This window comes from Pyrus communis, chromosome 8 (genome assembly GCF_041283825.1).
Source record: "Pyrus communis isolate YQ-2024b chromosome 8, ASM4128382v1, whole genome shotgun sequence".
Lineage (NCBI taxonomy): Eukaryota > Viridiplantae > Streptophyta > Magnoliopsida > Rosales > Rosaceae > Pyrus > Pyrus communis.
This window is the reverse complement of record NC_142572.1, coordinates 6,712,270-6,734,664: the sequence shown is the minus strand read 5'-3', so window position 1 is coordinate 6,734,664 and position 22,395 is coordinate 6,712,270. Positions and strand designations below refer to the sequence as shown.

At 35.6% G+C, this 22,395-nt stretch overlaps 2 protein-coding genes across 5 annotated transcripts; both read left to right on the top strand.

Annotated features, from left to right (window-relative positions):
- The first annotated feature begins 11,445 nt into the window (after positions 1-11,445).
- On the top strand, positions 11,446-14,527 carry LOC137717576 (TonB-dependent heme receptor A). 4 transcript variants are annotated; one of them, XM_068456986.2, is made up of 4 exons: positions 11,446-11,602; positions 11,965-12,073; positions 13,581-13,834; positions 14,311-14,527. In XM_068456986.2, the coding sequence occupies exons 2-3, from the start codon at positions 12,001-12,003 to the stop codon at positions 13,793-13,795; spliced, it is 288 nt and encodes a 95-aa protein (XP_068313087.2). In that variant the 5' UTR covers positions 11,446-11,602; positions 11,965-12,000; the 3' UTR covers positions 13,796-13,834; positions 14,311-14,527. The 4 variants fall into 4 exon arrangements, with proteins under 4 accessions (XP_068313087.2, XP_068313086.2, XP_088554551.1 ...); XM_068456985.2 differs by having other exon boundaries at positions 13,581-13,838; XM_088698425.1 differs by lacking the exon at positions 14,311-14,527 and adding an exon at positions 13,979-14,111.
- A 1,126-nt stretch (positions 14,528-15,653) lies between these two features.
- On the top strand, positions 15,654-18,705 carry LOC137717483 (putative eukaryotic translation initiation factor 5-1). The gene is made up of 2 exons (XM_068456865.2): positions 15,654-15,811; positions 16,832-18,705. The coding sequence occupies exon 2, from the start codon at positions 17,141-17,143 to the stop codon at positions 18,467-18,469; it is 1,329 nt and encodes a 442-aa protein (XP_068312966.1). The 5' UTR covers positions 15,654-15,811; positions 16,832-17,140; the 3' UTR covers positions 18,470-18,705.
- Positions 18,706-22,395: the final 3,690 nt, after the last annotated feature.

Genomic DNA, 22,395 nt, shown 5'->3' with positions numbered 1-22,395 from the left:
ATGTCAAAGCAGCAAAGTACTTTGGAACCTAGGCTCAGGGCCGGCCACATGGTGGGTTTCTATGCCGCGAACGGTTGTGACGTACAACCAACTCAGGAGACGTTCAGCTTCTTGTGAATATGCTTCTAGCCTTATTCGTAAGAAGTGATACAAAGAAATTTAGAACCATTCTCTTCAGTGGTTTCAACATGATATTGATTATCTCAAATATCTCTAAAACTCAACAACGTTATTCCTGAATATGGTGAATAAAGGGTCTCTTTAATGGTTATGACAGTACCATTAGATAACTTTATACGGGCCTTTCTGTATCCTTATATCAGGTTGGATGAGCCTGAGAGGTTGTCAGAGGTGCATTTGTAGGTACGAAGTTAATAAAATAGTGTCGCTTATGCAAAATGGTATGGGTGGTAGCGCTATCAGCCAGACAACTAACTTACCCATTAGTCATACCTAAAAATAAATTAATTGAATCAGTCACATTCATAAATATAATTCCATTTATTCAATTAATCAATTGAGAAAATAATATTCATAATTCAAAACAAACAAAAAACCAAACAAATTATTCCAAAGACTTAGAAAATCACAAATTAAACCATAAACCTAAAAAATAGGGGGGTTCCGCCACTCCTAATGGGTTCGGCCACTAAGGGTAAAAACACCCCAAAAACATGTCTAGAAGAATAAAACTTATTTGTCCGTAAGAGCAGATATCTCCATTGATGTAGTAGCATCTTCGGGAAATTCCATATTGGCAAAGTTAGACTCACAACAGGAATGATACTTGGCAATGGCCTCGGGGGTAGCTTGACATATGTGTGACCAATGATCATTTGATCCACAGTGGTAGCATATGTCCAATTTAATAGAAGTCGATTAAACGGTAGTTTTTCCCTTGTTCTTAAAGTTTGGGGCCTTAGAGGCAAGGGGTTAGCATTTCTAGGTCAAATTTCCTTCCTTGGGTGGGCCTTGGCTCTGTTGACCTTGGGCCCGTGGATGGGCTTACCACCCATTGCCATGGCCACAACGATTCTTTCATCGTTTGTGGCTGCTAAAATTGGTCACATGCACTTCAAGTGGAGTGTTCGAGCCAGTGGATCGAGCTTAATGATTTCTTATCAAAAGCTGGTTCTGCTTTTTACCTAGAAGTAAAACAGAGATCAAATCCGAAAATATGGTGAACTTCTATGCCCTATATTGTTGCTGTATGACAATATTAGTGGCATTGAAGGTCGAATAGGTCTTCTTCAATATATCCTCGTCTGTTAAGTCCACGTTACAAAACTTAAGCAGTGAACAGATTCTACAAACTTTAGAGTTGTATTCATTCACAGACATAAAATCTTGGAAGCGTACTTGCTTCGGGCAAATAAATGTCTTTCTGGTGATTGAAATGATCAGCTAGAGCAAGCCAGAGAATGCGTGGGTCTTCCTCAGCGAGGTACTCGATCTGCAGTGCATCATGGATGTGTTTTCAAATAAAGATCATTGCAGTAGTTTTCTCAACTTCATCGACAGGGTTGTCGTCGGTAAGTTCCTCAATGATGGCTCTAATACACTTTGCAGTAAAATAGAGCTTCACGTCTTAAACCCACTTCAAGTAGGTTCTTCCAAATATTTCCAAAGCGTGAAATTGAGATTGTTCAAGTTTGACATGTCCCTAAAATGGAGGGTACATCAAAACGTGGTTAGTCATATGGTAATCGATAGACATATATCATAGAACATTCAAGTTCTATAGACATGTATGGAATTAATTTAAACATGAAAACTACAGGTTTCATGTGGTAAGTTTTGAATGAAAACTTTGGGTTTCAAATGCAATAAATATGAAACTACAATTCAATTTAGTTTTATGAACAATTAATTCATAAAGAAGAGGTTCCTACAAGAACACAGAATGCAATATGCTGATTTAAGTGTAGTGGATTTGAGTTGTTTCGGGAACTCAAGTGTGAGAGCTTCATGACTACGAAAGAATGTCAACGGTTCAAAGTAGAAAAATAAATTATTGCATCGTTAATGTCCAAAAGTGATCTTCAAGTCAATAATTTTGGATTAATTATCAGATTAGTGGACTGCTGGTTACTTTTAATTAATTCAATAGATTGAGGCAAAACGGGGTCGATCATGTAAGCAAAAATAATGATAGACATGTCATATTAGCTTCAGTTGGCGATAAGCCAAGTGATAATTAAATTAGAATTAATTAGCGTAAACCAAAGTACCCAAAAAAAATATTTGGGTATGATTTATAACGCAGGGATACCATAAATTGGCATTGGGTTGAAAAAGTATCGCGGCTTAGCCAAAAAAGGGTTGGCTACAGTGCGGGTCTAAGCCCTATAGCAAGGTTGCAGGCTGTTGGGTCTCAGGGACTGTTGCAGGCCTCTGGGTCGTGTGGTTTGGGGTTAGCCCAGCAAGCAACACGGGCTTGCTGCAAGCAGGCCTAGGACACAGGTTGGACTGGCTAGCAACGGGCTTGCTGTAGGTTTGGGCCAAACACTCGGGACAAAGCCCAACAACTCAAAAGTTGCTGGTTTAAGCTGGAAGGGCTGCAGGCCCATGGTAACTCTTACTAGGTTGAGGCCTGGTGTCTGTGTAGGCACAGCAAAGCCAAAATGACTGCTGCCATAGTCTAGACACCACAACGACGTTGTTCTGGTGGTGTGTTCAAAGTGGCTGGGCTACAGGCCAGCGCAGTGCTCAATGGTGGTGCTAACAGCGGCAAGCCCCAACCATGCTACATAAATTCCCATTTTTTTCTTCTTTTTTTATTCGACTTTTCTAGGGTTTAAAGAACCCTAAATTACTTCTAATTTATTTATGTGCTTTGACTCATAAATTCCACATAGCAAAATAATAATTGCGTACTGCATGAAACATATATATATATATATATATATATTTGTGTGAGTGTGTGTGTGTGTGTGTGTGTGTATTACAAATAAAAGCATTTGAATTTTGTAGAAGAAAGTCTCCTCTTACGATCTTTCAGTTCCTTAGCTTCTAGCAAGAACGTGCTGATAACGTGTTGTAGGCTTAATTTACTGAACTATTCTAAGGAAATAGATAGGGGGAGGCCGGAGGCAATAAGAGAGAAAAGAGAGAGATTTAATTGTGAGATGTGTGTTGTATCACCCCATTGTGCCTTTATTTATAGTAGTAGGATATGTTAAATCCTTACTCTAATAGGATAATATCTAACTTAGGGAATATTCCAAGATATCCCTTGATACACTAGGATTTACATAATCACATTTTTATTCTAAATATGACTGCAACAATATTATATATCTATATATATATATATATATATATATATATATATATAAATATAAGGAGAAGGCAAAAAGAGTGAAACTTTCATATTACCCAAATTACCCTTCTCCCATAAGATTTAAAAAAAAAATTGACAAAAAAAAACCCCCAAGTATTTATTTTCTTGTAAAAACTATTTTTTGCGAATATGTCGAAAGGTTAGATGATATGCTTTGATGTTATTACTTTTAATTGTTTAGATTAATGGTTGTTTGGATGATTAAAAGTGTTCTTTGTTTTGTCTTTTGAACTTGAACCGATAATCAAATCAATACATATTCTGTTTGTAGTTTCCTTTTGATTTATCTAACTTGTTTGAAACAAATGCAAATTGCTATACAAGCTTGGTTATCCAATTAGAGGCACTCTTTTTTTTTCTTCTTCTTTAACAAGGTTTGAGGCACTTTGTACATCGTCGTGAAAAATTGTCTACAATTAGAACATCTACACCATTGGTCCAATTGGCACTAAAAAATGTGGTCTATCGATGAAGAAAATAGAGGCAATTGGCCAAGGGTTTGTGCTCTTTAAGTTGCCCTTGCAAGAATTGTCTTGGCTTGTGCCATTGTAGCTGCCCAATTGCAGTAGTGAGGCCCACCCACGTGCACAGATGAGCGCTCTACAGACGATTGCCTTGCCTTTGTAGACCATTGGAAATCCAATGGTCCTTTCATCTGGACCGACTGTTGGATTTCCAATGTTAAAAAAGAATTGAAAATTAAAGGCTGCTCTATGTGGCACAATCTGGTGCTTCTGGATTTTTTTTTTAAATATTAGTAAATCAACGGCCTAGATTAATTTGAAGGTAAAAAAAAAAAATATCTGAAAAACCAAAAATTATAAAAAAAAAAAATACAAATGTTTTAGCTTGCTTAACAAACTTACAAAGTTCAACCATCTTCTTTGTTTACTTTTATTTTCAATTTACTATGCTTGTGTTGCAATGTTATGCTCTGCTTTGTTTAAAACTAAATTATCAGATTAAATATGGGAGTTTGTTTTCAAAGAATAAACCTTATTAAGTAAACACTTACAAAGCATAAAACATTACAAAAATATGTTTGTGAATGGTAATTGTCTTGCCCTTCCTCTTCTCAAACTGGTGCACTAGCACAAAGACAATTATTGTTCAAAGTGAATAGTAAGGGCAATGAAGGGCAATTTCATTGTCTTTGCCTTTATCTTGCCTTTGCCCTTTTAAAACGAGTGGATTGCTCTTAGTGTTTTTGTATATATATAAAATTCTATATTGGACTCAAGTGATTTTATTTTCATGAAAGGTTGTATAATCCTCAACTACGTTATATAAATTTATTTGTGAGCCTATTTAAAGTCAGTTCAGGATTCAAATCCAATAAGAAGACGAAGTTTGGATTTATTTGTAGTTTGATTTTTTCTAAACAAATAAAAAACTTGTACGTCTATAAACAGGACCGGTCCAGAGATTTTTTTTAGGCTCGGGACAACACCAAAAAATGTGCCCTCACTTCATATAAAAAAAATTATTTGTTTTCACATGTAAGACATCGATAAAATTATATTTAGAAACACTTCAAACTCAATAATTTAGAAACATGGAATAACTAATTTATTTTGTATAGAGAGAAGGAAACCAAAAACCTTCGGGCTTACAAGTAGATAGATTATGAGTTTTGTTTTCTATCTAAACTTTTAAAATGTTTTTGTATAAATCGTGAGATATATTTTCTTATTTACTAACCTCGTCAATATAAGACTAAAAAATAATAATGTTTTCGAGTCCTTAAGGATATGTGTCACATCCCGACCCGGGGCCCCCACCACATCTCAATCTTGACTCCACCGTAGCACGATATTGTCCGCTTTAGGCCTCGACCACGCCCTTACGGTTTTGTTTCTAGGAACTCACATGAAAACTTCCCAGTAGGTCACCCATCATGGGATTTGTAAGTTCGTAAAATAAAACGTTGACTGCCATATGTGGCGGGGCAAAGCCAGGAAATTAGATGCGTTAAAGCCGTGTACGGCCACTATTTTCAATTTTCAGGCAAATCAGCAATACGATGGTCAATGCCACTACTTGGGCTTTGTAGCCCATCATTCCAGGAGCCAATCCCTGGCCGAGTGTGCCGACGAGGATGTCGGGCCCCTAAGGGGGAGTTAATTGTAACATCCCACATCGCCAAGGGGAGTGGATTCTGTAAGCCTTATATGTATATTCCCATATCTACCTAGTATGTGGCATTTTGGGAGCTCACTGGCTGAACTCCGAAGTTAAGCGAGTTCGCACGAGAGCAATCCCATGATGGGTGACCCACTGGAAAGTTCTCATGTGAGTTCCCAGAAACAAAACCGTGAGGGTGTGGTTGGGGCCCAAAGCGGACAATATCGTGCTACGGTGGAGTCGAACCCGGGATGTGGTTGGGGCCTGGGCCAAGATGTGACAATATGTATAAGTAATGAATGAACACTAAATTAAACCTTTTGATGACACATAACATTATTTGCAAATTTGGTCTAAAAATTTAGTCTACGCATTACTCTTTGTTGAAGATTAGATTTGAATTCGAACAGATATTTAAAAATAGCAACACACATAGCTATTAGCTAGTAAATCAATTAACAACCAAACAAAAATTTGTAAAAATTGAAAAAAAATAAACATGCACATAGCATTTCGAACTTAGGACCTCGTTAATTTTAAACAATAAAAATCATTGCTTCTAATTAATTTAGCCAAAATTTATAAATTTATACTGTTATGAAAAGAAATTTGTAAAAATTGGAATGAAGCACACATGGTATTTTGAACCTAAGACCTGCTCATTAATTTTAAACAACAAAACCACCCATTCTACTTAAATTTCTTTGTCACTAAACCAAATTTTATAAATTTATACTCTTATAAAAACATATATAAATATATCATCCTAATAATTTTGGTGGCCCCAATTCTTTTGGATCCCAAACGGTCGCCCTACCTGCACTACGTCTGGGCCGAACCTGTCTGTAAAGCAACAAGTGATTCATGAGGCACATATATCTAGCAAATAAACAAACACAAAATTCATTGACGTACATGCATTAAAAAAATTGTAATTCGCTAGTAGCGCGCATGATTAGAAAAAAGTCTTCCTCTCATGCAACAGCTGGTACAGAGAAACTAGTTATTATAAAGTTTTAGACTCCCTATTTTTAAACCAACAAACTTTGCTAAAGTACTCTTAAAAATAATATTACTCTTCAAACAAAATGATTAAACATCCTCTTTCTTTTTTAGTGTTAATTAATATAAAATATCGTTTATATTGAAAAAATAATAACTCAGATATTAACAATCATGTTTGTACATGAGATAATAATTCCAAATGAGGTCGAAGGGAAATGCATCGAGCAGGGCACACTTACTAGTGAACATTTTTTAACCTTCCCGACAGAACATTTCGAGTGCTTTCCACCACAAATTTTGAAGAATGAAACAATTCGCTTTTTTATTAGGCCGAAATTCATGAGTATGAACTATGAAGCATGTGCCCGCCCTAGTTAATCAGAAATGTTAAAGAGATTTCTTAAAATAGAGAGTTTTTTTAATGTTTTTGAAACACGGAGTGGTACATCACATGTCACATTATACAAGTGGTAAGATATTTTTGTTAAAAAATTAATAACTTAAAAAATAAAACTTCTATCACTTATATAATAACACGTAGTGTACTACTTGTGTTCCGAACACAAAAAAAAAACTCTCCATTGATTCTTTGTCACCTTATAGTTTAACGTCAATTCTCATGCCAACACTATAAAATATTATGCTACAAATATGATATGAAAGAGAGTTCATAAAGAGTTTCACTTTTAGTCTCCTCAACATTTTTCTTGATTAAGAACTCTTTTGGCTTCAATATTATAAAATTTTAAGACAAAAACGGCCCTTATCTTTTTCAATATTTACACCATCCAAATTATAAAACAAACCCTAAAATTCTATCTTCTTTTTTTCATTTTCTCTGCTGCAGCTGCCTTTCTTTTCCCGTAGCCTTCCTCCTCATCCTCATCCCCTCCATCAGTTCAATCCACTTCGGTCACTGGTGCACCACCTTCACCTCCTGCTTAGCCGCCACTGACTTTTCCAGCCTCTCCGACCCGACCGAAACAGATACAGAATCAACCAAATTAGCATCAATTCCACTGTGATTGGCAACTCCCAAGCCTAATTCCGGGTCAATTGGGATTTTTTCGATTCGTGCCAAGCTCTGATTTTCTGGAGGGTCTGATCCTTCGCGGAGCGTTCTTTCTCTATGGCGTCAATTTGGTTGAAGACAAAGCTCAAGCTGGCGGAAAGGGATGAGGGTTTCGGGTCCGGGGAAGAGGTTGCGGTTGGGGAGGTGGAGAATGGTTTTGGGTCCGTCGATTTGGTCAAAGACTCGCAAAACGGCCTCATAACACTTTCAGCAAGAACTTACACTATAATGCAAAGATTCAAAACCAAATCCTTCAAGGTTTAAGCTATATGCTGCCTTTATCATAATCAAACTGAACTAGACTCCACAAAGCCTTGTGAAACAGAAAAAACAATTGACAACAATATCTAAGAACGTTTAAAAAAACAAAAAAGTCTTGTCTCGTCTCACACATAAATATTGTACCAAACAACAAACGAAATAGGATAAGTTAATCATTTAATCTTTTGGTTCCATTCCGTCATGCGCTTACCAAATGTAGAACGGAACAACCGTTCATGTGTGTACCAAGCATAACCCAAAACTTTTGTTTCATTCCATCCCGTTTGCGTACCAAACGATACCTATGTTATCATTGTGATTGTAGGATTTCTTTTATCTTTGTTAAACAAAAATACACGTTGTTGGTCTCTGGATGCGGATGAGCAACTTATCTAGAACTAATTCATCGTCACGAAGCGTTTTAATTCAACAATGCAATATCATGTGAAGGGAAACTTACATGTGACATTGTATTATTCAATCAAGAAGTCATGGTGATGGTGAAGCCATTCTATGTAATCATTCTTTGGTATAATGGTATAGCTCATTGGGTGCAATGGAAAACAACGAGTCTTTCTCATCTCTCTTGTCTTCCTCTTTACTTGCATGTCACAACCAACGTAGTATAGTAACCCAATTATTTTATTTATGAGCATTCACTTCTGCACTCAAAGTTTGTGTTCGATTCTCTCTAGCTAATATTACTTGTATAGAAAAGAAAAAGAAAATTTGGAGAAAAACTTCCATTTTTTCAGAGTTAGGTGTGTGGATGGTATCCTAGCGACTTACAATTCAAGGTGGTATCTAAGGTTAGATCCAAGCTTGTACAAACACTTCCTTTTAATCAATTGATTAAAACTATCACAATTAGTCAGTTTAACATCCAATTACGACTTAATTCTATTTAATTTGGACAATCAAACTTTCTAGGTTTGACTAAAATAGGAAGTTTCTTTGAGGTTAGTCTACTTGTTTATTCCATTCAAAGGTCACACCTATAAGCATGGCAACCCAAACTCATCTTTTCCATTATTTTACACTTGACGAAAGATGAGTGGATGACCCAACATCAACGTTTGTTAGGCTAAAAGTTTGACATTTATGAAAATTAAATTTAAGTCCAAAGAAATTGGGAAATGCATTAATAAACATGTTCATTAACTTATAGACTAGGTGTCAGGCCCCAAATTGGGGGTTAGTGAAAAAAAAAAAAAACTTGGATTCGGTGCACAAATAAAATGGAAAATAAAAAATAAAATTGTTGCTGGCACTTCAAACTTTCCATAATTAAAAAGAAAAATACACTTATGAGGAGTATAAATTAAGATTTTTGGAGTGCTAATAACAATTTTTTTTTTTTAAAAAAAAATACTCAAACAACAGTGAAAAATAAAATCCTTCTTGTATATATAATAAAAAAAAACATTACAAAAAAATGAAATAAAACTCTTAAATCTCTCATCTAACACAAAATCAGCTCGTCTAGTCTCTGTCTTGTCAAATAACTCATCTGTAGAATGAAGGGTGAGTAACAACCATCGTCGCCTAGTGAGTACAATATGTAATATGCTAGTTGATAGAGTACTTATACAAAATCATATAGCACATAATTCCATATTGCATTATCCCTTACGTGTTCACTATATTCTTCATCAAATATAACTCACCACCTGACCCATAATGACCTTTCTGCCCTAATGTCCCCTTGTTTTCATTTATCCCTTAGAATAGTGCAACACTAAAGCTATCATGCTTGACATAAAAATAGATAGAGAATAGTAAATAGAGAAAACCCCCTGATAATTCTTTTCATTTATCAAAAAATAACAAGTTTTGAACACAATTCATAAACCATGCACCTCAATCGATAGCAAACAAGTCCACTAACAATCTCCACACATCAAACCATCTAATCCTAAACTTCCTTCCTTCCTTCCTTTTCCTCACATCAAACCCTCTAACTCCTTTTCCTCACATCAAACCCTCTAACCTCGGCAAGATAGCTTCTATAAAAATTGCCATAGATAGCTAAAAACATGACCATGCCACGTTAGGATAATAGCTAATAGCTTATTAGGCACTTCTAGCAAACTCTACCAGAATATAGGAATCAGGTAAACTTCCCCCATCCAAGTATATATGTGGTAATAAGTTACCAATGGATGTATGAAAATGATATCACAAAATGACGAAGCTTTTGTAACGACACCTAAGGCTAAATAGATAAAGGTGTTGAACATGTAAATTTATCCAAAAAGTCTATTTGCTAAACCACTGCTAGGTATTAATGTTGAATTCATATCCCTTCCGAATCTCACAGTCTGAAACCGATAGATCTAGAAATTTAAACAGTTTAAGAGAAGGGCAGAGATATTCGGACCCTTAATTTTTGTGAGGCGGGCTAGTACTATGAGCTAAAACAAAACACTTTAGTTTTCTTTTCTTGAGTAACTTCGACGTTATGAGAGACTTATTTATTCATGAAAATGAAACATGACAAGGATCTGGGCTTAATTATATCCACTATCCAAAAAAGCGTCCTGAATAATATCAAACAACTCATCAAACCGTTCTAAATACATTCCACAAATTTTTAATTAGGAAGAAGAAAGAAAAGGAGAAAGCCAAATATAGAAACTTAGCAAGCAAAGGTAAGCTAACCACATTTGTTTTAAGTCCTTCAATTTGTGTGAGGTCGGCTAGTATAAACAAAAAGATGTTAAGAGAACGCCTTTTCCAGATAAACAAAAATTTGTTTTAAGTCCTTCAATCACGAATTATACTGTAATTTTCACTAATCAAACCCCTCTGTCTTTGGTTGATAAAACAATACGAAAATATGGTGAAGGACCGCATCCACGAATCACGATCCGCCATGGCTGGTTCACCAAATCACCGGTGACCTCCGCCTTGAACCACTATATTAACTGCTGCCACTTTAATTTGTTCGACACCGCCTCTCTCTTCTTCTCTCTCCGCCACTTGATTTCCATTCTATCGGAATCGATTTTGCGGCTGGTTTCTTCAGTTCTCCGACAATTGCCAAGTGCAGTATTGTTCTTCAAGCAATTGGTTTAGCCAAAAAATTGAACTGCTCAACAAATCAATATCAAATCGCCGTCACCTCCAATTCATGCTTTCTCTCTTTTCAATTTTTTTCTTTTTGTTTTTAATTTCTGAATTAAATTTTATTAAAAAAAAACTGTATTAAGTTTGGGACTTTTTGATTTTTTTTTTTAGAAAAACTAATGAAAAAAGTTTGAAAATTTTGAGTTTTAACAATAAGGATAAAATAAAGGGTAAAATAAATAGTACCATAATTGATTTTTTAATGTAAAAATGTGGTTTTTCCTTAAAGTGAATAGTACCGAACTTTTTTTGTTAATTTTTTTTTTTTTTTTTTGTAACAAATAATATTATCTAAATAAAGAGAGGTGAGAGACCACTAGATCTAAGATGTCTCACTTAAATAACTAAAGCGTAGTATCATGTGGCAGAAAAAGATCGGAAGATGCAACACGACTGCTTACTTTCACTGGTCATTTGACTAAAGAAAATAATTATTCATATTTAAAGTTTTCAACTCGGGTGTCCGAAGATTAATTCTGGGTGTACAAACAATTACTGCTTTTGCAACCTCGCTCTAACTTCGCCAATTCCAGGCCCAACCCAAATTATTAGAGGGCTTAAGCCCTTGAGGGGTTTCCTAAACTCATCTCCTCCTCCAACCCAGAGTATTCTGGAATACTCTCGACGCACAGCCGCTGAAAAGTGTAGGGTTTCGCCATTTCTACCAGGTAAACATTTCACCTCCTATCTCTTTCACATTATTCTGTGTCCTTCTTCCGTTTTGATTCTTCTATCTTTCTTATCGAATTATTAAATCGCTAATTTTCCGTTAAAATTAATTGTTGTTTTTCATCGCGTGAGAGTACGCTTGTTCGGATCTCGAAAATTGCATTTCTGGATCAGATTTTATATATTTTTGTTGGAAATTCTTGTAGATCCGTGGTTGTTTATTGTTTGTTATGAACTAAATCTGATTAGATTATCTTCTGTTCTTAAGAATTTGACTAATTAATTCGGAAATCTGTTTGTTGAATTTTTGTTTTTTAATTTTTTTTTTGGTAATTCGAACGAGTTTTGTTTGGTGGTTAAGGTGGTAAGAGGCAAGAGCTTGTTCTTTCTTAGAATCATGAGCATGAACGGAGGGATGCGGACTTGCGCAAAGTTGTTGAGGGCTTCCGAAGCTTCGCTATCGAAATCAGGTTATTTTGATGCCATTTGTTGCTTATTTTGTTTTATGCCACTGCATATTATGTAATATTCAGGTGTATGCACAATGTGATAGACCGATAATATGTTTAGATGAATTACACCGAGTCCTGGAGGTAATTTTTGAGTGGCTAATGAGCTTAAAATTGAACGGTTTAAGCTCGGTGGTTTCAAACTTGATGCAAATTAGGAAAATTGTCTGGATTGCTATGTTATTTACTTTTTTCCCCTGTCGGGGCTTATGAAAAATGTTGCAATAGCCTGATAGGTGTAAATCATGGCATTCAGGTTTTCTCCATCACAGATGGATTGTTACGGATAAAAACATAAGTTGTAATCTCTTTGATCCTCTCCAGATCCGTTGGAAATAATGATAAAACTAGCACATATCCACTTTTCACCCATGTTGCTTCTAGTTGTAGAGCTTTCCCCTCCTTCATGCTTCTCTTTGTGTATGTTTCCTTCATTGCCTTTTAGAGAACCGGGTGAGCTTCCTCTGATGGCGCTCGTGTTCCCATGCAGGCATAGAGAAACCTCAAAAGTAATTCCTCTCTCTTCTTGATTGCAAGAAGGTAATCCCATTTTCTCTTCTTACTTGAAAGAGAGGTCTTATACATATCTCTATACCACATTGGTTAGGAGTTTCTGAAAATTACTTTTGGCTGTTCCAAATGGGTTCTTTCTTGAGAAATTGTGTGCAAGGGCTCAATTTCACCCAGCCAATAGTGATTATGGGGCAGCCTCAAGGTTTTACATGTTCTCTCATGTTTAAATTCAGGGAACTGCCCAAATATTTATTTTTGCCACCAAGGACTACTGTACCAACCCCTTCCATTTTGCTGGAGTATAGTTTCCTAAGCACTGGCTCACTTTTTGGCATGACACATGTGAACCAAAGCTTTCTGCAGTTTTTACTTTTAAATGGGAGGGGCAATAGGAGAAACTTTTAAATGGGAGCGGGATACTTGATAAGTCGTCAATATGTTATCCAGATTATTGATATCATGTTGATATGGGATGTCAGTATGGATGTCAAGATGGTGTTGATATGGGCCCAATATGGTGTTGATCCTCTTAAGAAGAAGCTCCTAGTTCTATTTTTATGTCTGCACCAAGAGACCTATTGGTAAAAACAATGGTGCCACCTTGTGTTGGGTGGTTTGAAGTGTAAAGGCATATGAATCTTTACATGCTTTACATTCTAAAATGCGAGCTTCTAAACAAAACTTAAAATAACCACCCCTTTGAGACCGCCATTGTCATTGCTGTTTTCTGGTGTTTTCGTGCATCTGCCTTTGGAAATAAGTATTGAGTAATTTTACACAGTGCCACTGAAGCATCGTCCTGTAACTCATTCAGCAATCCATCCATAGTGGAGAAAGACGGGATGTCTTCTAAGTTTATAACTTAGCTGAGGTGTTGATTCGTTTGAGTTTGAGTGCTGGATCTTTTTTGTTGTATGTACTAAGTAGATATAGTGGCTTTTGTGCTTTTTTCCAGGGAATAGAGGGTTCCACTCAACTGGAGTGAAAAGAATGGGTGGACACGGCCACGATGAACCAGCCTACATGCATGCCAAACACATGTATAACTTGGACCAGATGAAAAACCAGAAGTTGCAGGTGAGCCTTGGAGTGCTCACCGCTTTCAGCATTGGTGTGGGTGTTCCGATTTGGGCTGTCAATTTCCAACAGAAGAAAACATCCTCTGGTTGAGATGGACTTATGCAGCAATAAGAGACGCAGAACACTGCCGTCGGTACATTCTCTTGGATCCATTTGTCATTTACTTCTCTTGTTGCGGTGCATTTGTTTGATAAATTTTATGTTAACCCATCATCATGGCACATATGAATCATATTTGAGCGTTAACAGTTTCCATTTTCCCTTTTGGTTCAGTTCTTTCACAGCTTTGAGGGATGAGCAGTTAAGTAGACAATAAAATGAAATCCTGAATTTTGGATGCCAAATGATATGACCCGCCATTTGTGTATTTTTCATGTCCTTTCTAATAATCTTTTTACGTGCGTTTTATCTATGTTTTGTAAAAAATAAAATGAAAGTAATTGTTACGAAAACTCAAAAATACTCATTATGCACTACGCAATTGAGAAGGACCTCACATTGATCATTTTTTAGTGTTAATAACTTCCTTAAATGGTGCATTTAATTTTAATTCATTGCGTTTTGAGTTCAAACTGATACGAAGTTGAGATTCTTTTGAAATGCAGAAACGATACGAAGACATTTCAGTTTTGGGGCAAAGGCAATCCGGAGAATGAGTTTTCAACTCTCTCTCTCTCTCTCTCTCTCTCTCTCTCTCTCTCTCTCATGGTCTTCGTACTTTTTGTAAGTTGGAGTATGCATTCATGCATTAGATAGAAATTTTTGTTTTTGTAATAAAAGTTTGAGTGGACCGAACTTATTAATCAAACGTGTTCCATTCGATTGGGTGTTTCAGTGTTGAACAAGTTCGGTATGGTCAGAGACTCACAAATTGACTCTAACAATGGTCTGTGGCTCCTCTCCCTTTGCACTTGTTTTGTTGTTAGGAGCGAAAATAGGTTGCTCATTAGCCTCTATTACTTTGAGAGTTGTTATTACCGCTCTAAAATAATTATACACACTACCTCTTTCCGTACTTCTGACGGTAGGTGGTAGTGCAAATGACTATTTTGAAGTGCCACTAATAACTCTTTCCGACTATTACTGATTTATTTACCTGTATTTTCAAATTACATAGTACTCAAATATTTTTCTTTTAGTAATTATCCATAAAAGTGATTTCATGGAGTTGAAGTATAGCCCACAGGTAAGTTTTTATAGATAATTATTTCTCTTATACAAGTGGACACGGAACTTGAGGTGCAAGGGTGAACGAGGTACAAACTCTTTCATGCAGAAGAAAAAGAAAAGTATGAGAAAATTAAACCAAATAAAACTATTCAAACCATTGTGTCTTCGATTCAAATAATCGGCCTTCCCGTTAAAAAATATCGTTTGTGACAAAAATTATGGCTATCAATTACGACAAAACATATATGTTTTGTATTTCAAACTTTGCTGTCACGATAATAATTTTATTAGAAACGATAAGTAAAATAAAATTAATTAAATTGATATTTTCGTTTCCATTTCCTCATTTTCGTGGAAATTCTGGTTACGCAATCATTGTTCCTTGAGTTGATCGTTCTCAAATTTTGACCCGTTGATGGTCAGATAGGATTAGAATTATTTCTCCTTCTCTTTTCATCTCCTTCTATCTTCTTTTCTCAAATTCTCTTATTTTGTCTTTCTCTTGTTTAAAAAAATTAATATAAGATGTTGACATGATTTAACCGTGATCGTTCAAATAAGAAAAGAGGAAAGGAGAAAGAAAAAAAGAGGTAAAAAAATCTTACTCCGGCCAGATGAGGTGCTAATCTTTGCGATTAGTTACCGTGAGAGAGAGCGTGTGAGTTGTACACAATGCATTATCCTTGTTGGCACCAATTGGTTGGTAGCGAGAAATTAATAATAACAAGAAATAATAATTTACAAAAATAATAAATTAAAGGCGGTGAGTTTGCCCTACTCGGTACTTTCTCGCACCCGCACGCCGCATATAAATTCCCTCTGCTTTCTCCATTCCCCTCACGCATCAGACGCCAAGGCATCGCCCCCCACCCTGCCTTTCTCTCTCTAGGGTTCTTTCATCTCTCTCTCTCTCTCTCTCTTCGTTTCCCACCCAAGGTATAATCTCTCACGATAATCTCTGTGCTCTTTGATTTTCGATTTTCGATTTCGTGAACTAGTTTATCTGTGATTATTGTTTTTGATTGCGTGAGAGTTTGTGTTGCTCGATCCGAGCTGAAGTTTTTACGTTTCCGGATCGATTTGTGTGTTGTATTTGGAATCGGTACTGTTCTCTGGATTCTAGGGTTTGTTTTTGTATTAATTTGTTTAATCTGGATAGGATTTATGATTGATTTATTCCGTGTTGGTTGGATTTGGATTTTTCTTTCACTTTGTGGTATGTTTATCTATCATTGACCCATACCTGAAATTTCAAGCTCACAGGAATCGCTACGATATATATATATATATATATGTATGTATGTATATGTATATGTTTAGTATATTATGTAGGTTCTTATAATATGTTTGATTCTCTTGACAGGGAAAGTCGTATTTTTTGTTTATATATGCTGCCAAAATTGTGCCTATCGATGCACAATTACTTGCCATTTATGTTTTTTGAAGTGCTTAGTTACAAAAAATTAATATGTTTAAATTCGTGTTTGTATTGTAAACCTTGTTCATGTTTTTGGGATCACAAATTTGCTTGATTATTTGGAATTAGAAATTTGCTCGGCCTTTTTGGATTGTGATGATGTTGTACTAGCATTAGGTTGTACATAAACATGTCGTTTTACTTTCAAATCTGGTTAGCTCGTAGCAATATAATCACTGCGCTTATTTTTTCGGGGCTAGGAAGTTAATAATTGCTGGACATGAAGGGGGGAATTAAGTTGGCTTTTCCCTGGGATGTGGTGCATTGCTAGGCTCATAGGGACTGTTTTGGAATTGTTCCAAGGAACTTGGCTGGGTGAATGATTCTTTTGTTAGGTCTGGTATTTTTGTTTGTCCTGCTGTTGTTAGGAGAAAAGGATGAGTTGAATTATGAATAATTTTGTTTTGATCTGTTTTCTTTATTTCATATTTTTATCTTACTCTAAACTAGTTCTAAACAGCTATATTATTTGTTTGTAGGAAATTGGCAGTTCAGTCTGCTGTATCTGCAATTCGCTAAAGTGGAGTGTGTGACGTCTAGAACTTATTTTATGTCTGAACGGGCCACTCTCTTTTTGTCGTCAATTGGATTACTCGGTGAATATAGTCCTACATCTAGAAAAAAGAGCAGAGCTGCTTCCATTGAAGTTGAATGCAAACATCTTGGTTTGTCAGAGGGGAATCACACACATTTCTTGGTTGCCAATTTATGCAACCGTGTGGTAAAGGAGGATTTCTGGTTTCAAGAGGCAACACCCTTCTGATATAATCTATCATATCTCTCACACCATGGCTCTACAAAACATTGGTGCTTCAAACCGTGATGATGCCTTCTACAGGTATAAGATGCCAAGGATGATCACTAAGATTGAAGGCAGAGGAAATGGCATCAAGACTAATGTGGTTAACATGGTCGATATTGCAAAGGCCTTGGCTAGACCTGCTTCCTACACTACAAAGTATTTTGGCTGTGAGCTTGGAGCCCAATCAAAATTTGATGAGAAGACTGGAACTTCCCATGTGAATGGTGCTCATGACACTGCTAAGCTTGCTGGACTTCTTGAGAACTTCATCAAGAAATATGTGCAGTGCTATGGTTGCGGAAACCCAGAAACCGAAATTATTATAACCAAGACGCAGATGCTAAATCTGAAATGTGCTGCATGTGGGTTTGTGTCTGATGTTGATATGAGGGACAAGCTCACAACTTTTATCCTTAAGAATCCTCCAGAGCAGAAGAAGGCGGCTAAAGGAAAGAAAGGCTTGAGGAGGGCCGACAAAGAACAACTTAAAGAAGGGGAGGCCGCTGACGAGGAGCAAAAGAAGCTTAAGAAGGAGGCAGCAAAGAAGAAGGGAACTTCGGGTTCAAGAGCATCAAGCAAGAAGAAAAGCAATGGTTCCGATGAGGATCGCTCCCCGGCTCACAGCCAGGGAGATGAGAACGACCAAGCTGCTGAGGAGGATGGGGACGATGATGTCCAGTGGCAGACGGACACTTCCGTGGAGGCTGCTAAGAAGCGAATCCAGGAGCAGTTGAGTGCTGTTACTGCTGATATGGTGATGCTTTCTACCATTGAAGAGAAAAAGTCACCAAAGCAGTCTCCTGATCGTGAAGTGAAGAAGCCTGAGACAAAGAGCCATCAGAACGGAGCTGATTGTTATACCCACGAAAGACTTGTTAATGAGATCAAACAATCCTTGCAAAAGGGGATGTCTGCAGCTCAGCTTAAATCCTTTTTGGGCACTCTTTCTGGCACACCCCAAGAAGTTATGGATGCCCTACTCGAGGCTCTCTTTGAAGGTGTGGGAAAGGGGTTCTCTAAGGAGGTTTCTAAGAAGAAAAACTACCTGGCTGCAGCAACCCAGAAGGAGGGATCTCAGACAGTTCTATTGCAAGCTATCGAGTCTTTCAGTGGGAAGGCAAACCCTGATGCTGCAAAGGAAGTGGCTCTGGTTCTAAAACTGTTGTACGATGTTGACATTCTGGAGGAGGAATACATTATGAAGTGGTACCAACGGGGCGTAGCTGGGAAGAGCAAGAGCTCCCCGATTTGGAAGAATGCCAAGCCGTTCATCGGGTGGCTCCAGAGCGCCGAGTCTGAAACGGAGGAAGAGTGATGGGTATTTCTCTGTCGTTGATTTACTTGTCGTCCTGTTTTTTCTTTGTTTGCTTATGCTTCGAGTGTGTTGAAATAATGAGCTGTTGGGGCCTTTGGTGTCACCCTCTGGTCTCCCCGCTGTTGTTGTCTTTGGTTTTGTCGGTTTCGAGTGCGAGTCATTTGGTGGTGGTGTCTGTTTTACCAACTATTATTGTGTTCAGTGACATTGGTTTTCTTATGCATTTGCCTTAATTATGTCTTGTCTTGTTGGCCTTTTTGGTTATGAATTCATTGTTTTAATCGGTTTCGAACGACGTACACACTGCTGCTGTCAATGATACGACGATATGCGAAGAGATCGTGTTTAGAGAAATGTTGTATTGACACTTACAAAGCACACATGGTAATTCGTGCTTTCATCTGGGCTTTGTTTCGTGTTTAGGATTGGATGAGTATTCTCTTCGGATTCTCTTTGCGATGATCTAGAGGATCAATCAATCGTGTTTGTTCATCGTATTGTACGGTCAGTTTTCGTTGGATGAGTATTCTCTTCGGATTCTCTTTTCGATGATCTAGAGGATCAATCAATCATGTTTGTTCATCGTATTGTACGGTCAATTTTCGTTGGATGAGTATTCTCTTCGGATTCTCTTTGCGATGATCTAGAGGATCAATCAATCGTGTTTGTTTATCGTATTGTACGGTCAGTTTTCGTTAGGTATTATTTATATTTAATTTTAAATTTTAAATAATTTTTTACCATACAATATTCGATGAACAGACACTATTTATGTTCAATCAATTGTGTTCGTTCTTATATTGTGCGGTTAGTTGTCGTTCGATATTACTTATGCTTAATTTTAAATAAAAAAATTTAAAATGATTTTTAATCGTACGATGATATTACTTATGCTTAATTTTAAATAAAAAAAATTTAAAATGCTTTCTAACCGTACGATATAACGATGTACGATAAACATATACAATTGTGGAATCTGACTAGTATCTTAAACCTCCAGGATTAGTTTGGATTTGATAGCGCACTAGATTCAATGGATTCGAATGGAAAAGTGGATGTCACTTCTAATTTATGTCGGTGTTATTTTTCGGTCAAATTTGTGTCGTAGTTGAAAAGAAGAATGATTGGCCATGTCTCTATGCAATTAATCATCTACTTTGAAATAGAACATAAATTGGAGTATGTCATTCAATTCTTCATTTAGAAATATATTGAACGCTTCTTGTAGCGCGTGCGTGTCACAAATTGGCCCCACCCGTCTGTCGATAATATATACGGGTCCTGAATAATTTTGGAAAGAAAATAAACGGGAGTGCGCATAAAATGAGAATGAGTACGAGAATTAATTTCCAAGATTTTTTTTTTTGTCGAGTAGGACGCTTTATTTAAAACGATGTAAGATCATATTAGAAAGTTAAACACAACCCAACAACTAATTAGTCCACATTAATAATGTAATTTTGTAGGAACAACTATCACTCGTGACCTCTATAGATGAGTAAGAATCGCCTCAAAATTAAGTAGGAATGACAACGATTCAGCTTGGGACGGAAATGATACATTTATCTTCATAACCAGGAAAATTAACTATATTCATAACTACAAATTAACCATCCGGGATTATCCATAACCATCCCTACCGAGTAACAAAATCCTTATCAGTTAACGGTTATATCCATCTTTGTCAATACAAAAAATATATTCGTTCAGTTAACACAGTATAATTTAATAGATATTAATTTCATCTTGAACATTTGATGTATAAAATAATTCAATGAAAGAACCTTGTAGAATATTAAAACTAAAGCATTGAATTTAAAACATTAATGATGTTGGCTGATCTTTGATATCTCTCATAAGCCCTATTAAATTCTTAATGATTCTTGAACTTTCCTACAAAATGCAACTCAAACAATACAACTTTTGTATTCTCAAGGTAATGCGTTTGGTGAATAATGGATACACACACACACACACATATATATATATATATATATATATATATATATATTTATATAATACTATTATATTATATATTGTTTGGGTCGAATTCAGATAGGGGTAAGAATCGGGGACCTCTATAACCATTTTCAAAACCATAATCGAGTAATATTCACAGTTTTTTCCCATTTGGGCGGTTGTCCATTATTATCATGTTTAACGATTAGAATTGTCATCCCTAAAATTGAGGTCTACTAATTGAAATTTAAAGAGTATTTCAATCTACTTATAAACACATGTAAAATATTTTCTACCATTAATGCGAGATTCATTCTTAACAAAAACTTTAAAACAGGATAACAGAGCAATCATTGATCCGATGTCACCCTTCTCTTACAATCCAACTTTACAAGAGCAAGTACCATCCACGAGCTCTTAACATTCGTCACAAGTTCTTATTGTCAAAGTCATCTTTACACAAATTTTAATATTACCAAACTCTCGAGTCCTTGTTAACAAGAAGACAAAGCTTAATCCATTATCTTCTTCGATCCAGTGGTTCCATAAAGTTACGGAAAAAGTTAAGATTTTTTATTTTTTTTTAACAAACGATATTATCTATATTAAAATTAAGATAGTGACCTTAACCTCATAATGAACTAGCAATAATGTGGTTCAAATTTGCTTTTTGCTAAAGCCGAACTTAAGACCTTTCACTTATAAATAAAAAAAAATATCACTAAATCGTAGTACTAGATGACTAATAAAAAGTTAAGTTAACGCCAAGTATTCAAAACAAAGTTTAATAAATGTGCTTTCTTCCTTCTTCTTTTTTGGAATGTTTTATTTTTCTTGTGTCAGGGTCAAAATTTTTGTCCAAAAGTGCAAGATACCAACAATTACACGAGTTATGTCTACGTCATTGACTGTAGATGACAAAACAAATACAACAAATTGTCAAATTGCCACTCATGTCACGATAATACGTCACACGCGTTTCCTAACTCACAAAATTAATAAATAATCACATCAAGCTTAGCAATTAATATATTAGCTAAGACAAAATTCAGGTTTCGTGTTGCTATTTTAATACGATTTTTTTTTTCTTTAGTACCAAGAAATAAAAAATTGTGTCCACATTGTAGGCTAGGTCTTCGTTTCATATGGCATTTTGTCTTTTGTCTTTTTATTTAGGTATTTTTTGGTGTGAGATTTTAAGTTTAATTTACTTTAATAATGAATTTGATTTTTAATTATTATAGTTAATTTATTGTATGACATAGCTTAAATTGTCCTCATCTCACATTAGAATATTGTTGTATATATAAAAATGTTGGGAAATTAGTTTTAATATTATTGTTATTTTTACTATTTTTCTTGTGGGATAAAGATTTGAATTCCTTGTTTGTTAAGTTTTTTTGTCTTGTTCGTTAAGTTAGGATTTGCTTTCATTTTCTCCTACGAATAGGATGGTTTATACCGTAGTTGGAAGTCAGTTAGTTAAAATGTATTCTCTCGGGTTTTGTAGCCTACTTGACAATTCGTAGTGTTTCTTAATTTTCAATTAATAAAATATTATTTGTAGTTTTATACTCCGTTTGTTCTTCGCCTACTCTTTCAACCATATGTGACCTCTAACTCTTCATAAAAAACAAATTTGATAAAAACTTTGATATCTTTTTTTAGGGAATAAAACTTAAATAACAAAGCCTCATACTAACAGTCTAACAGTCACAACATTAAAATTTTAATATTAAATAACTCCTTCTTCATGAAAATGATATTGAAAAATATAATAAAAACAAAAATAAAGCATACTGATTATTTTGAATAAACTTGAAATTTGAATAAAATGTTAAGTAAATAAAACACAATCTCTATCCTCACTTAATTTCAAACATTTTTAATTTACTGTAAATAAAAGTTCCAAATATTAGTATTGAAGAAGTATTTTTATGCTTTATCATTACAAAAAGGTGGAAAAC